Source organism: Macrobrachium nipponense, chromosome 1 (genome assembly GCF_015104395.2).
Source record: "Macrobrachium nipponense isolate FS-2020 chromosome 1, ASM1510439v2, whole genome shotgun sequence".
Lineage (NCBI taxonomy): Eukaryota > Metazoa > Arthropoda > Malacostraca > Decapoda > Palaemonidae > Macrobrachium > Macrobrachium nipponense.
The window spans coordinates 30142773-30156353 of NC_087200.1; the positions used below are offsets into that span (position 1 = coordinate 30142773).

Below are 13581 nucleotides of genomic sequence, written 5' to 3' on the forward strand. Positions count from 1 at the left end.
AGCAAAACCACAATTCCACTTGGTTAGGTTTGATTGAAATATTAAGCCACAATTTTGCCTCCCCATTTCATCACGAATTTTTCACCACTTCATGCAGATGGATCTTATGTAAGTCTCCTGAGTGTTTCTCAACCCATTAAGCTTAGCTCTGAGAATGCTTTCTTTAAAAAAACAGCAGGAATGTTATAGACTTTTAATGAGTACACAGAATATCTAAAATGAAAGGCGTTAAATCAGAGACGACACCAATTATAATTTAATTCTACTACTCATTGCCATTAATTAGGTACATAAAATTAACCTTGGCATATCAAATAAAAAGCCTTCAATATCCTTTATTCGACAGAGAACTTAACTATCAAGAAAATGCCCCTTTTCAAGTCTTGAAGAAAGGAAATTATTGGATAATGATGAAAATACTAGTTTTCAGATCCTGGAGAGAACTGAACCGCAGAGATCCGGAAAAACATCCTGCATGTAAACTTGTTTAGCAAAACAAGAGTTGTATAGGATTACGGTAGTCTAATTATAAAAATTACAGGCCAGTCGCCATCACTGTATTCCTTTCTAACATTTCCTGTATCGTAAACAGTTGATCTGAAGCACTTATTTAACTGCATTTTTGACACTTGTGTTTTTACAGTCATTATGCCCTTATGCCCACGGGAAACAACTAGGCACTTTTCGATCTAACGAGTTGCATACAAAGTAACTCTTGGCAGTGGAGATAAGACAGAACTTATTCGGGTTCCTTCTACTGCTCATTTTGATTTGGTTAGGTATACGCCTCTGATATACACACTTTTAAAATGAATTTTCATAGGAATGTTCTGACTCACATTCACAATCTAAGTGACCAGTAACAAAGAGTGGTGATATTTTTGTGAACAGAGACCTGTTTTGTCCGGTGCTTGACAAAGCAGTGTTCCCAAACTTTTCAAGTCTTCTTTTTTCCTCTTCTAGAAACATGGCTGTTGACATTAAAGATAAGAAAATAAAATATGCAGACAATGTTACTCTTATTCCAGTTAAATGCTGTTTCTTAATTTTTGATGGAGTTGCTTCTGGGCTGTTCAGTGATACGGAAATGCCACCCGATGTTATAGCCAGTGGGATGTGAAACTGAATTTCAACAAAACTAAGACATTGATTTTTTGATCTGGCGCTTTTCACAATTTCTTGATTGGCTTTGTTCAATTAACATTTTTCTTGTTGATTCTGCGTATTGAACGATTCTTGGAGCTACTTTGAACTCTAAGCTTTAGTGGTCAAGCTATTTATGAAAATACAATACAACATTTAATTAATGCTGTCAAAAGACTAGGCATTGTTTGCAATACAGCCCCTCTGGATCTTCATTCTGTCAGGACTCCTCAAAGTACTGGTTTCCTTTTCCCCTGCACAACGGTAAACTATAGTTTAGACCATCGTAGAGGATATCTTATTTAGTCATCTTCCGTGAGTTCACTGCCGACAAGAAAATCCCACTAGCCCCTTCGGAGTCAGGATATCAGGAACATGTTACTTGCTTTGCATGGACTCTGCATCCTAAGTAGCCACAAGTCACACTACAAGTGCCAGAGATCTTTTATTTCTTACACTTTAAAACTTTGGAACAGTCTTCTTAACAGTGTTACTGGCGTAAATTGCTGGTGTATCGCAGTATTTGTTATTGTTTTCTCCGCGTTTTATCTTTGAAAATCAGGGGCCTTATTTTGGCGCATTTGATATGATTTTTTGCTCATGAATATTATCATGAATACCAGTATGTACTTAGGAAGCAGGCCCTCTCTCAAGCATACTTTATTAAAAGTAATGGCTACTTCAGCAGCGTTACGCTTGTAGAGATTCTTCTCTATTTTTCGATAAAATAGAGAAGGATCTCTACAAGCGTAATGCTGCTGAAATAGCCATTGCTTTTAATAAAGGATACCAGTGTGCTAATATAGTAATAAAAGAAAAATGAGGTTTATATAGGATTGGGTCGAGACGGCAAGTCCTGACGCCGAGGACATAACGAACTTTCCTGGATAATGCAGCGTGATACAAAGTTAAAAAATCTGAAATACCTGGACGTTCAAAAGTGCCGTTTCGCATGTGATATGCGGGGAAGCATTTCACCATCTAGGAAAAAGTTTTACCTTTTCATATAGAGCTTCATAAAATCTAGCTCATGCTTCGACTGCATGTTATTTGATTTGTATTTTTTAGTGCATGAATTACAGTAATTTCATGACATCAAGGTTTTTTGCTAGACTGGTATTACAGTATCCTATTTGTCAATGTTTATTATCTATATATAAAAGAGTGATTTTATAGTATTCTCAAGCATCAGTGCTAAGTCAAAATTTTGTTGTAGCTAATTCATTATGATTTATAATGTGGACCGGTGCAAAGGCAACAAGTATTGCTGACAAAAGGGCAGAAAAATCTACCATTAATACATATTTAAGGACCTTAAAAGCGGTTGGCTTCCTTTAGGCATGACAACGCAACCTATTTTACCAAACTACCTAAAAAATTCAGTAAGATAACTCTTAAAAGACTAACCTATTATAAAGAAACCCGAAGCATCAAGATTACCGGGTAGGACCAGGTATTCCATAGTAATGAAATGAGATCAGTAGTTACCATTAAATTCATCGTTATTACTTAATAAAAACAAGAATAGCACAGTAACTCAGAATTAGTGATATTACCAAACAATGTATGCCAAAGACACCCAGATCTCCAGAGATTTTGTCATATTTACTTAATGGAATCAGGTAAAGAGCAAGTTGCTTCAAATGTCATAAGAAAGACTGACAGAATTATCAAATTTAGTTAAATTCTATAAAATTGGATAGAAAAATCAAGTACACTGAGCAGTCAACTTCTAACAGTTTAATAAAAGCGGATATGTAAGAAAATTAGAAATTGTAAAGATTTTCCTTACAAAATAGGTTTAATGAAATTTGCACTAACTTTACATCTTCAAACACTCGATGTGTATACATATATATGTATATATATATATATATATATAATATATATATATATCTATATATATATATATATAGATATATATATATATCAAATATATATATATATATATATATATATATATATATATATATATATATATATATAAGAGGTTATGAGATACTTAAATTTCCAAAATGTCCTCTTGAAGTTAGGTATACCGATGCCATCTGAAGTGTTTCAATTACCGCAGAAAATCATTACTGTGGCTGCTATGGTAATGAAAGGCAATTGACAAGAACTATATATACAGGTATATGGCAATAACTATACACAAACACACACCCACATTATATATATATATATATATATATATATATATATATATATATATATATATATAATGTGGGTGTGTGTTTGTGTATAGTTATTGCTATATACTATATATATATATATATATATATATATATATATATATATATATATATATATAGTTCTTGTCAATTACCTTTCATTACCATAGAAGCCACAGTAATGATTTTCTGCGGTAATTGAAACACTTCAGATGGCATCGGTATACCTAATTTCAAGAGGACATTTTGGAAATTTAAGTATCTCATACCTATTATTACTTGATAACATCCGGTACGCCCTTTGTAACTGTAGTTACATCATTTATCTTTGGAAGGACGATTATCCGGAATGGGAACGCATTCCAGTATACCTACTTATCAACCCCAAACCTCCAAAATTCCTTCGCAGCCGTAATTGTTAAATTGCAACGGCTGTTACCCCATAAAACCAAATTACCAGACATGACTGCATAGTGAAACTCATCATTCCATGCCGGCCATGACGGTCTCCCAGAAGATAATTAAATGGCTAGGTATGTTCCTCTTCAACTATGATTTTTTCATTTTAAAATGACTATAGAATTGGTCAAAGTTATACGAGTTACAACGTGGCACTAAAAATATCTTTTTGCTAGCAATATCATCGTTATTATCATCATCATAATTATCATCATCGTCTTCAACGCCAAAGTTAAGTATATCTTAGTTTAACCAGACCACTGAGTTGGTTAACAGCTCTCCTAGGGCTGGCCCGAAGGGTGAGATATTTTTACGTGGCTATTAGGCAATTGGTTAGTTAGCAACGGGACGTACAGATTATGAATCCGAACCACATTATATCGAGAAATGTATTTCTAATCACCAAAAATAAATTCCTCTGATTCCACGTTGGCAGAGCGGGGCACGCACTCTCGGTACCTAATCTGTGGACGAGCGTGCAACCCAGTCTTCCAACGAGGAACTAGCCTTCAATGCCAAACAACGCAAAGGCCCTCAGTGCACTTCTCCCTCTAAGATCTTTTTTGTGCCTTATCTTCCACAAATCTCCAGCCTCCCGTCTCAGAGTGTTCGGCCAAGTGGGTCTGGGCAGTGGCGGATCTAAAAATCTTTCACTAGAGGGTGGGGGCCCACTTAAGATTATGATAAATAAATATATATATATATATATATATATATATATATATATATATATATATATATATATATATATATTTATATAATAAGTATGCACACAAACACACACACATATATTATATACTATATTTATGTAGTAGAAGCTGTTGTTGTTGTTTTTGTTGAAATAGACATTAACTAAGCAAATTTCTGTTACTAAGAATGGTTTATTAAGAGAAAAGAACGTTCTATTTATTATTCATATACATTCCATGTGAGGGGGCGGGGGTGGGGACGTGTGGCCCTCCTTAAATCCGCCACTGTGTCGGGGTCTTCCAGCTCTTCTGGTGTCTACAAGAAAAACATCTAATATTATTAAGTACTCATCTACCCCGGGTAACGCGAAGGACATGCCCAGGCCGTAACCATCTCCCCTTCACCACAATCTCATCCATTCATAGAACTTTCGTCATTTCTCTTATTGTATCTGTCCTGAATCCATCCTGCCCTCTGGTTCTTAATATTTTTCTTGAAGCATTATTCTCAAACCGGCAAAACTTTCTATATGTGTCTATAGTAATACCTAGTGCGTCATAAAGGATATTTCCTAATACACTCAATTTCATTTAACACATAAGTCTGAAAAAATTGTTTTGCTTATGAATTTTTTTTTTTTTATAAATAAACCACATAACAACATCGACTCTAGAGGCAAATGGCACAAGAAATATTCTCCAGTTATGAAAAAATATTTTCAATTCATTTTGGTTCATTAAAACGGCCACACACACTCACACACACACACACACACACACACACACACAAAAAGCGTGACCAGACCTCCAGCTTACTCAGGACACGTGCAAGATTTTCACCTCACGCATAAGTTTTAAACATTATATGCCTAACTTTTAACGTAAATTAAAATGTGATAAAATCTATGGTCAAATAGAGCTTTGTTTCACCAACGAAACTTGAAATAAATATGCTGTATCTTATTAGAAATAATTTTTCTGTACTGTTGAACTTGGACATTATTTATTTTTAACTTTTCAGTCTAATAAATAAATCATAAATACCCTATACTAAAATTCCTGTATCTTTAACTCAACAAGAAACATTTTTTTAGAACTTTTTAGGCTCTTCCAGAGACCTTTCCTATCCTCCCTTTCCAACAAGAACAACGTCAACAACAACAAAGTAGTTTGTAGGCTTACTCCCCGAGTAAGCGAAAAGTCACATTAAACTATTAAAAACCAATCTGAATCAACGTCACCTCATAAAATCGATCCCAGAGACAAAACCCGTCGTATATCGCGTTAATGGTGCAGATCCGGTCGCTGGAAAGTGACTTTAGCTCAAATCCTCTGGCGATGCTTCCAGCCATCGTCCCCAGCGTGAGGTCTGGAAGAATCTTCACGTCCCCTTCCTTTAAGAAAAGATTCCTAATTGAATTACAGTAGTATTTGGAGACTCTGAAGAGATGAATGATTATATCATTCGAATATAACAAATGCTTGCTGCCGAATTTTACCCTGAACAAGAGTGGCCATTTATTTCGTTACTTTTCTCAAATTCAAAATATGCATATGGAGCAAATCTCATAGGCCATATAATATATGGCCTATGAGATTTGCTTCTTGTTCATATATGGCATATACGAACAAGGAAAATAAGTATCAGAAAATACGGAATAAGTGCTAAATGTTCAATCAACAGATATAAATATTGCCCATTCATAAGCAGCAATTCAAACCCTGAAATCGTTATCATGAATAACAATGAAGAGACCTGTTGGATTTGGAAAAGCAAGTAGATAAAAGCAATGCTTTATGTATAATAAGAATGATAAATGATAATTAACGCAATAATCAAGTTCAAACAAAACTCTCAGGGACTTACTCTCTTTAAATAATTTTCGTTGCGTATTTCGATGAATGATTTACTTGATGTTTAATAAACTTATATATATTCTCAGTCGTTTTATTCAGACACATTCGTGATCCCAATTGCACCTAATTCTTGTATTTGCACTTGTAACAATCTTACTATCAAACTAAATTTTGTATTCACAGAACTGGCATAAATAAACAGTTTTGTTACTTTCATAATGAATAATATATAAATTTTCAGTCTTTTATTTACTTAAGGAATCCCGTTTAGATCCTTCAACAAGCATATTATTAAGTCTTTTCCACGAAGGTGTTATAAGATCTCTCTTTCAAAATAGTCTAATATTTTCACGTAAGGTAAAACAGTTGTTGTTTTATGTAAGTTTTCAGCAAAGTATTATTTGAGTTTTTAACTCAGTTAACCCTACATTTTGGGTCATTACCTGTAATTTTTGCAAATTCTCCAGATAATTACTAATTAGTCACGTATAAAGCTAATTACCCTTCCAGTTAGACTTCACTAGAGTCTCCTTTGAGTCTCAAGGAATTGATTACGCGAAACAAAAGTACTCGAGGGGTATCTGTTACTTAATTACTAACTATTATTCACAGAACAAATCCTAATTAGGTCTAGTAAGCCAGCGCGAACATCGATCGCCAAAGAGTCAGAAATAGCATCAGTAATTTAGCGCTAATGGCGTCATTTCCCCCCCAATAATCAAGGAATAAGGCTAAAATGACTGTAATTTCGATGCTTTCCCAGAAAATAACGCAAAAAATAAGACGATTTAGAAGTCTGTTACCTAAGTGTTACCTTCTTTCTTTTTTTCACTATTTGTATCACTTACTTAAAATAATTGCACTAACAGATTTTAAGCTTGTTCTACTTTTTTGCGTTTTTTAAGTTTCTTTTTCCAGTCATAAATAATTTCCTATAAAATCAGTTTGCATTAGGGAGTTTTGATAACTGCAATAACTGATTTCAAGCTTGTTATATTATTTTGAGTTTCTGAACTTTCTTTTTCAGTTATATATCATATCCTTTCAGCTCTCTTTGGGGTATTAATAAGTGCAATACCTGATTTTTAGCTTGTTATAGTTTTTCAGTTTTTTGAGTTTTTTCTTCTCAGTCACAAAAAATTTCCTGGAGTGTTCAGTTTAAGCTGCTCTGAACCCTCATGCCCTCTTTTTTATTGTGAGACATTTCAACTAGGAATAATAAGCTATTCCACACTGGAATGAAAACCGATGCATTCCAGATAGGAATAATTAAATCATAAATAAAAGTGATGACTAATGTATTGGCAATATGAATAACATTGATGCTTTATGGATCAGAATGCTAAATAATTGATGGGCCCCACGTGCCCGACGCAGGAGCGATTATCGATGTATTCCAGATCTGGGTCACACTTGTTGATCTAGTCGTTCAAGAGCGTTCTCACTTGGCCAGGATCAGTGTTTACTTTCTAATTAATCATTAAGTTGCCGAGTTTTAGTTACCTTCGAAAATCATATAACAAATGTATTATATACGTTGCTGCTTTAATGCATTGCGATTCGCAATGCATCTGATGTCTAGGCCAGTCCCTTACGACGCTCCTGATTGGCTGTTGATAAGCCAATCACAGGGCTGGAAACTCTCAGTCTCTTGAGAGAGAGACTGAGAGAGAGGCAGGATGTTTGTTCCACCTCTCCTGAGGAACACTTATCCCTCAGGAGAGGTGGATAACACATCCTGCCTATGTGAACTCTCTCGAGAGACTGAGAGCTTCCAGCCCTGTGATTTGGCTTATCAGCAGCCAATCAGGAGCGTCGTAAGGGACTGGCCTAGACATCTGATGCACAGCTGATGTGAATCTAACTTTGAATGTTCTTACGAACTGTTGAAGACCTGTAGTTATATTTACAACCTAAATGAAGGATAGACTCGCTACTTGAAGGTGGAAGATTGCACGATTAAAAAAAAAAAAAAAAAAAGAACACAGATCTTGTCAAGCCAAGCCCTGGGGCACTTTCTGAGAATAAGCGTTTGAGACAGTGAAACGACGAGGGTGTTAGAGTGGCTGGACAGCAAGATAAAGAGATCCAGAGAGTGAAGGAAATGGAGTAAAAGGATCGAAAGGTGGATAGCAAGATGGAAAGAAAGATAGGGAGAATGCGGGTAAAGTAAAGAGCCAGAAAGCTAGGACAAAGAAAGAAAGTAGAGTCAATATAAGTAAATCTGAATCAGCTACGCTGTTGATTATCCTAATTTCAGGTCCATATTTTCTCGGGTAGCGTGATTTAAAAATTCTATTGCTCGTAGTTTTAGAGACGGCGTATTATTATTGTTCATTATTTTTTTACTGATGTTTCTGAAATTAACGGAGGACTTTAAATCAAATGTGACCTTCTAGACTCCTGAAAATCATTCATGGGATATTTCCACTATTTGTTTTAGCCTTATTCCATGACGTTCTCGCAAAATTAACCGATTTTCTCATTCCTCCTTAAAAAGAAACTAAACACTCGCCCCTTCCCTGTTTTGAGATACACTTTTCTCAAAATAAAACAAGTAAAATATGCGCCGAGGTTTCGTCGGGTCGGCGCAATCAAGCTTTCTGTACATCAACTAATCCAAGCCACCGAAAATAGATCTATCTTTCGGTGTTCTCAGTGTAATTCTGTATAAGCCGAGGGGCATGAAACTTTAACCACGGTCCAGCGGTGTTCTGGGCTATATCGCTGCCAGACGCATGATTATGGCTAATTTAAACCTTAAATAAAATCAAAACTACTGGGAATAGAGGGCTGCAATATGGTATGTTTGATGATTGGAGGGTGGAGGCTCAGCATACCAATTTGCAGCCCTCTAGTCTCAGTAGTTTTTAAGATCTGAGGGCGGACAGAAAAAGTGCGGAGAGAAAAAGGGTGGACGGGCAGACAAGTCCGGGACAATAGTTTTTTCAGAAAAATAAAAAGGCCAAGAAGTTATTCAAATGATTCTCGACTTTATATGGTTCCATAGTAAATAGGCTTCAATGTTATTCTTAAAATCTTAATTATGGTAAAGAAAAGGTAACTTTGTCAACTTTAGCACTAAATTGGTAACGATAAGGTTTTCTTAACCGGAAAATTTTAAATATTATGCTAAACATTCATGCATTTTAAAATCATTTGACTTCAATGTTATCCATCTTCTGTTGAACTAAAATAAGAAGAATGTAACAAAAGACACTCGGCTATGCGCAGATATCCGCGACCAGTTCTTTAACATATCAACCTCAGTAATAAAAGCAGAAATGTTAAAGAAATGCTGGTAAGACGGATAGTAAAGAGTCTGTTATATGCATAATATCAACAGTTACCTGGCTTGCATAATTTTAAGGCAATATTACGTTTCCCAACTTTAATAAGCTCTGGAGACTAGACAGAACACATAATGAAACAGAATTTTAAGAGCTGCGATAGATTATTTTGTGCCTAATGCACAACATAATGAATTAAAATTCATGAATACAGGCCTAGTAAAGACTTAACAGATGCTACGGATGCATGAACTCAGAGAACTAATTTATAGCAGTTGCTTTCAGTTTGTTTTGTATACAATCAACAAACAAAATCAGTAATGAAAGCTACATAAAACTGCCTTTTAAACAGATTTAACTAAAAGATAATCAATTCACAAAATTAACTGTGATAGGTTATATGCAAAATGTGTAAGATAAATGAATACGAAAGATAAATGCACTCACAAAATCATTTGCATTGCAACAGACTGCTTGTTCGTAAGTCTGGATCATGAGAATCGGTTCCTTCGAGGAGGTGAACATCTTGAAGGCGATGCCAGGTCCCTTGGGCACCTCACAGCCACAGCAGTTCGTGTCGGATCGCAAAGAGGCGAAGTACAGCAGTGTGCTCTTGGTGTCACTCACGGTGTAACATCCATCTGAAATATCAGTCGAATGAATGGAGAGTCGAAAGAAAATCGTATTGAATTGAACATAGAATTTAGGCCAAAGGCAAAGCTTTGGGACCTATGAGACCATTCAGCGCTGAAACAGAAATTAAAAGTAAAAGGTTTGCACTATGAATCAATTGATAGGAGAGGGTGGAAAGTAAGATGGTAGAAAGGGAATATGAAGGGAGGTACAATAAAAGGGGTTGCAGCTAGGGGCCGACGGTATGCTGCAAAGAACGTTAAGTAATGCCTACAGTGACCCGCATTATGTGCACTGGTGACCATATCTCCTTACGGGGAAGTCGAAAGAGGGGCATAGCCTCTAGTCCTGAAATACGAAGACTATGGTAATATCCTTCACGAAGGTCAAAATGAAATGTGAACTTCTTTGCGAAAGGTTAGAAGAGAGGTAGAACATCCTACTACAAAAAACAGTAGTTTGGTCTGTCTGTCTGTTATCTGTAAGCACTTTTCACAGTGCGGAATCCCACGTAAATGCTTAACAGCTGAAGGACCAATTTATTAGCATTAGGGGTTAAAGAGGGGTGAAGGAGAGAGGGTCTTTCCCTACTCAGTGACTACCTAACTAATAAGACCAAGCCGTTTTCAAATCGTTGCTGAATATGGTAAGATACGGGTGAAAATTACATCAGGGGAAAACTACCTCTTGGTTGGTACTTTACAGTAAACATTGAATTGTGAATTCTTACGTTCTGACAAGTATGGCACCTACATCAACATAGGAATTAACAAGAAAAGGAAATAAAAAGTTTGAGCGTTAGCTCGACAAAAAAACACCGGTGTTAGATAACTGTTACTTTGGAATACAGTCACATCGTCTGGGGCCGTGGTACCCGGCCTCACTGCCCAGGTACCGGGCCCCACTAGCTAGTAGTCTTTCTGGAAAATAAGAAGAGAGGCAGCCTACAGCTAATAAAAGAAAAAAAAAAAAAAAAAAAAAAAAAAAAAAAAAAACAAAAAAAAAAAAAAAAAAAAAAAAAAAAAAAAAAAAAAAAAAAAAGCTAGTTAAAATAGGGATATGGGACTGACTTGAAAATGTAAGAAGTGCTGAAGGATAACTAAGAAGCAGAAAGAACACCAACTCTCCAAATAATTTAAGCCGAAAGATAAATATTATTATTATTATTATTATTATTATTATTATTATTATTATTATTATTATTATTATTATTATTATTCATAAGATGAAACCTATCCATGTAGAACAAGCCAAAGGGCCATTGACTTGAAATTCAAGCTTCCAAAACATATGGCGTTCATTAGGAAGAATTAAGAGGAAGTAAAGTAAGATGTATAAAGAAGAACTCCAACGTGACAAAGATTTCATCTTAGTTATGAATATTTTTAGGTCATCCATTTATTGATCTTTGATATTAACTGTAACTTGCTGAGACGATTTAGATTATTCAAAGGTACACGCACACATACACATAGACACACAGTATCACACACTCACACACCATGCACACACACACACACACAAACACACACACACACACACACACACACACACACACATATATATATATATATATATATATATATATATATATATATATATATATATATATATATATAGTATATTATAACGGAAGTTATATCACTAATATACAAGTGACTTTGACATTCTTACAAATATTAAAACACAGCTTACACGTAAAAAAGAATTTTCTATAATGCGTGAATCTTCCTCGGGCAGGATTCGAACCAGTGTCTTTGGGGCTTGATAACAAGGCGACAGGGATTTATTTACCTTGATAGCTGAAGCCATACATAGATGATCAATGAAAGATAGAGAGAAGAAAATGTTACAAAAAAGTTTCCGCGTTCAATATTGAATGCAGTCGTAAAAAATGTTAAATGAGAGAGAGAGAGAGAGAGAGAGAGAGAGAGAGAGAGAGAGCGCACAACCTTCAAAAGAAACGGACTTGATATCGATAATCGTTTTATGTAAACCTTAGAGAGAGCTCCTACTGACAGTCTTTCATTATCAGTAGTCGCTGTTTGCACACACACTAATAGCTCGTAACCATGGTAACAGTTATTTATCATCAACAATACTTCGGAACTGAGCCGTGACCACAGACGTAGACAAATTTATCTTATTGAGAATTGATGAGTGTTATAGTGATGTAAGGGTGCTTGAATAATGTTCCAAGTCGATATTCATTTATTATATTACCCTGTCTTTATTATATTCTTCATTGACGTCCTTTATCTGATTCTCATTAAATTCTCTTTATTAAGAGAACGAGTATTTTATATTCCAGTCTGTTTATATTCCTCTGGATAGTTCTTAGAGGAGGTCAGTTTTTTCCCAAGTCCTTATTTTTTACATTTTCGCTTACTCGGGAAGTAAGCCTACAAACTAGTTTGTTGTTGTTGTTCTTGTTCTTGTTGGGGGATAGGAAAGCCTAAAAAGGTCTGAAAATTTTTGTTTCGTGTTAAGTTAAAGAGACAGGAGTTTTAGGATAGGATATTTATGATTTAATTACTAGAATGAAAATGTGACAAAAAAAATAATGCTTATGTTAAACAGTGCAGAAAAACTATATCTAAAAAGATGTAGGGTATTTATTTTGATTTTCGTTGGTGAAACAACACTCTATTTGACCGTAGATTTTAGCGTGTGCCTTGAGTAAGCTGGAGGTCGGATCATGCCTTGTTTCTGTAAGTAGTGAGTGTTTATTGATGTGCAAGGTCACTCTTACTCATCCGTAAGGGAGGGGAGAAATGAGGTCACTCCGATTCCAAATCATCCATTTTCCTTGTATTTTGTTGAAATAGTCGTTGACAGATGAGGTCACTTCCATTCCTAAGCGCCCCTTTTCTCTGCATTTCCTACCGGTCAGGGCTAGACAGAGTCCCTCTTCTTGCTTATCCCTTATTTCTTCTATATTCCCTGTGAGTTGTGTTTAGATAAGGTCAACATTGTTTGCAATTACTCATCATTCCTTTTTCTTTAGTTTGAGGCCTTTATTATATTATTTACTTTACGTTGCTTTCAGTTAGGGTCACTCCAATTTTGATTTTTGTTCTTTCATTTCTCCAGATCAGAGCTAGGTTATTCACAATCCTAATTCCCTCATCCTTCTATATTTCCTTCGGGTATGGGTAAGACAGAGACTCTCTTTTATTTCCAAAATCTCCCATTTTTCTTTCCTTCCTTCAAATTGGGCTGTATCCTAATATCCTGAGGTTTTCCCTCTTTCTTCCAGGTAGAGGTCAGATAAAGTAATTTTTTTATTCCTTGGGGCTAGACCTATATAAGATCGCCTTGTTCCTTTAACAATACTTC

The 13581-nt window shown here is 35.4% G+C and overlaps 1 protein-coding gene across 1 annotated transcript in view; it reads right to left on the reverse strand.

Annotated features, from left to right (window-relative positions):
• LOC135220111 (uncharacterized) overlaps positions 1 to 13581 on the reverse strand; it is a 34886-nt gene that overhangs the window by 1550 nt on the left and 19755 nt on the right. The window contains exons 4-5 of the mRNA XM_064257424.1: positions 10057 to 10250; positions 5704 to 5856 (exon numbers count right to left, since the gene is read on the reverse strand). Coding sequence (XP_064113494.1) covers positions 5704 to 5856; positions 10057 to 10250 — 347 coding nt within the window. The remainder of the gene's footprint in view (positions 1 to 5703; positions 5857 to 10056; positions 10251 to 13581) is intronic.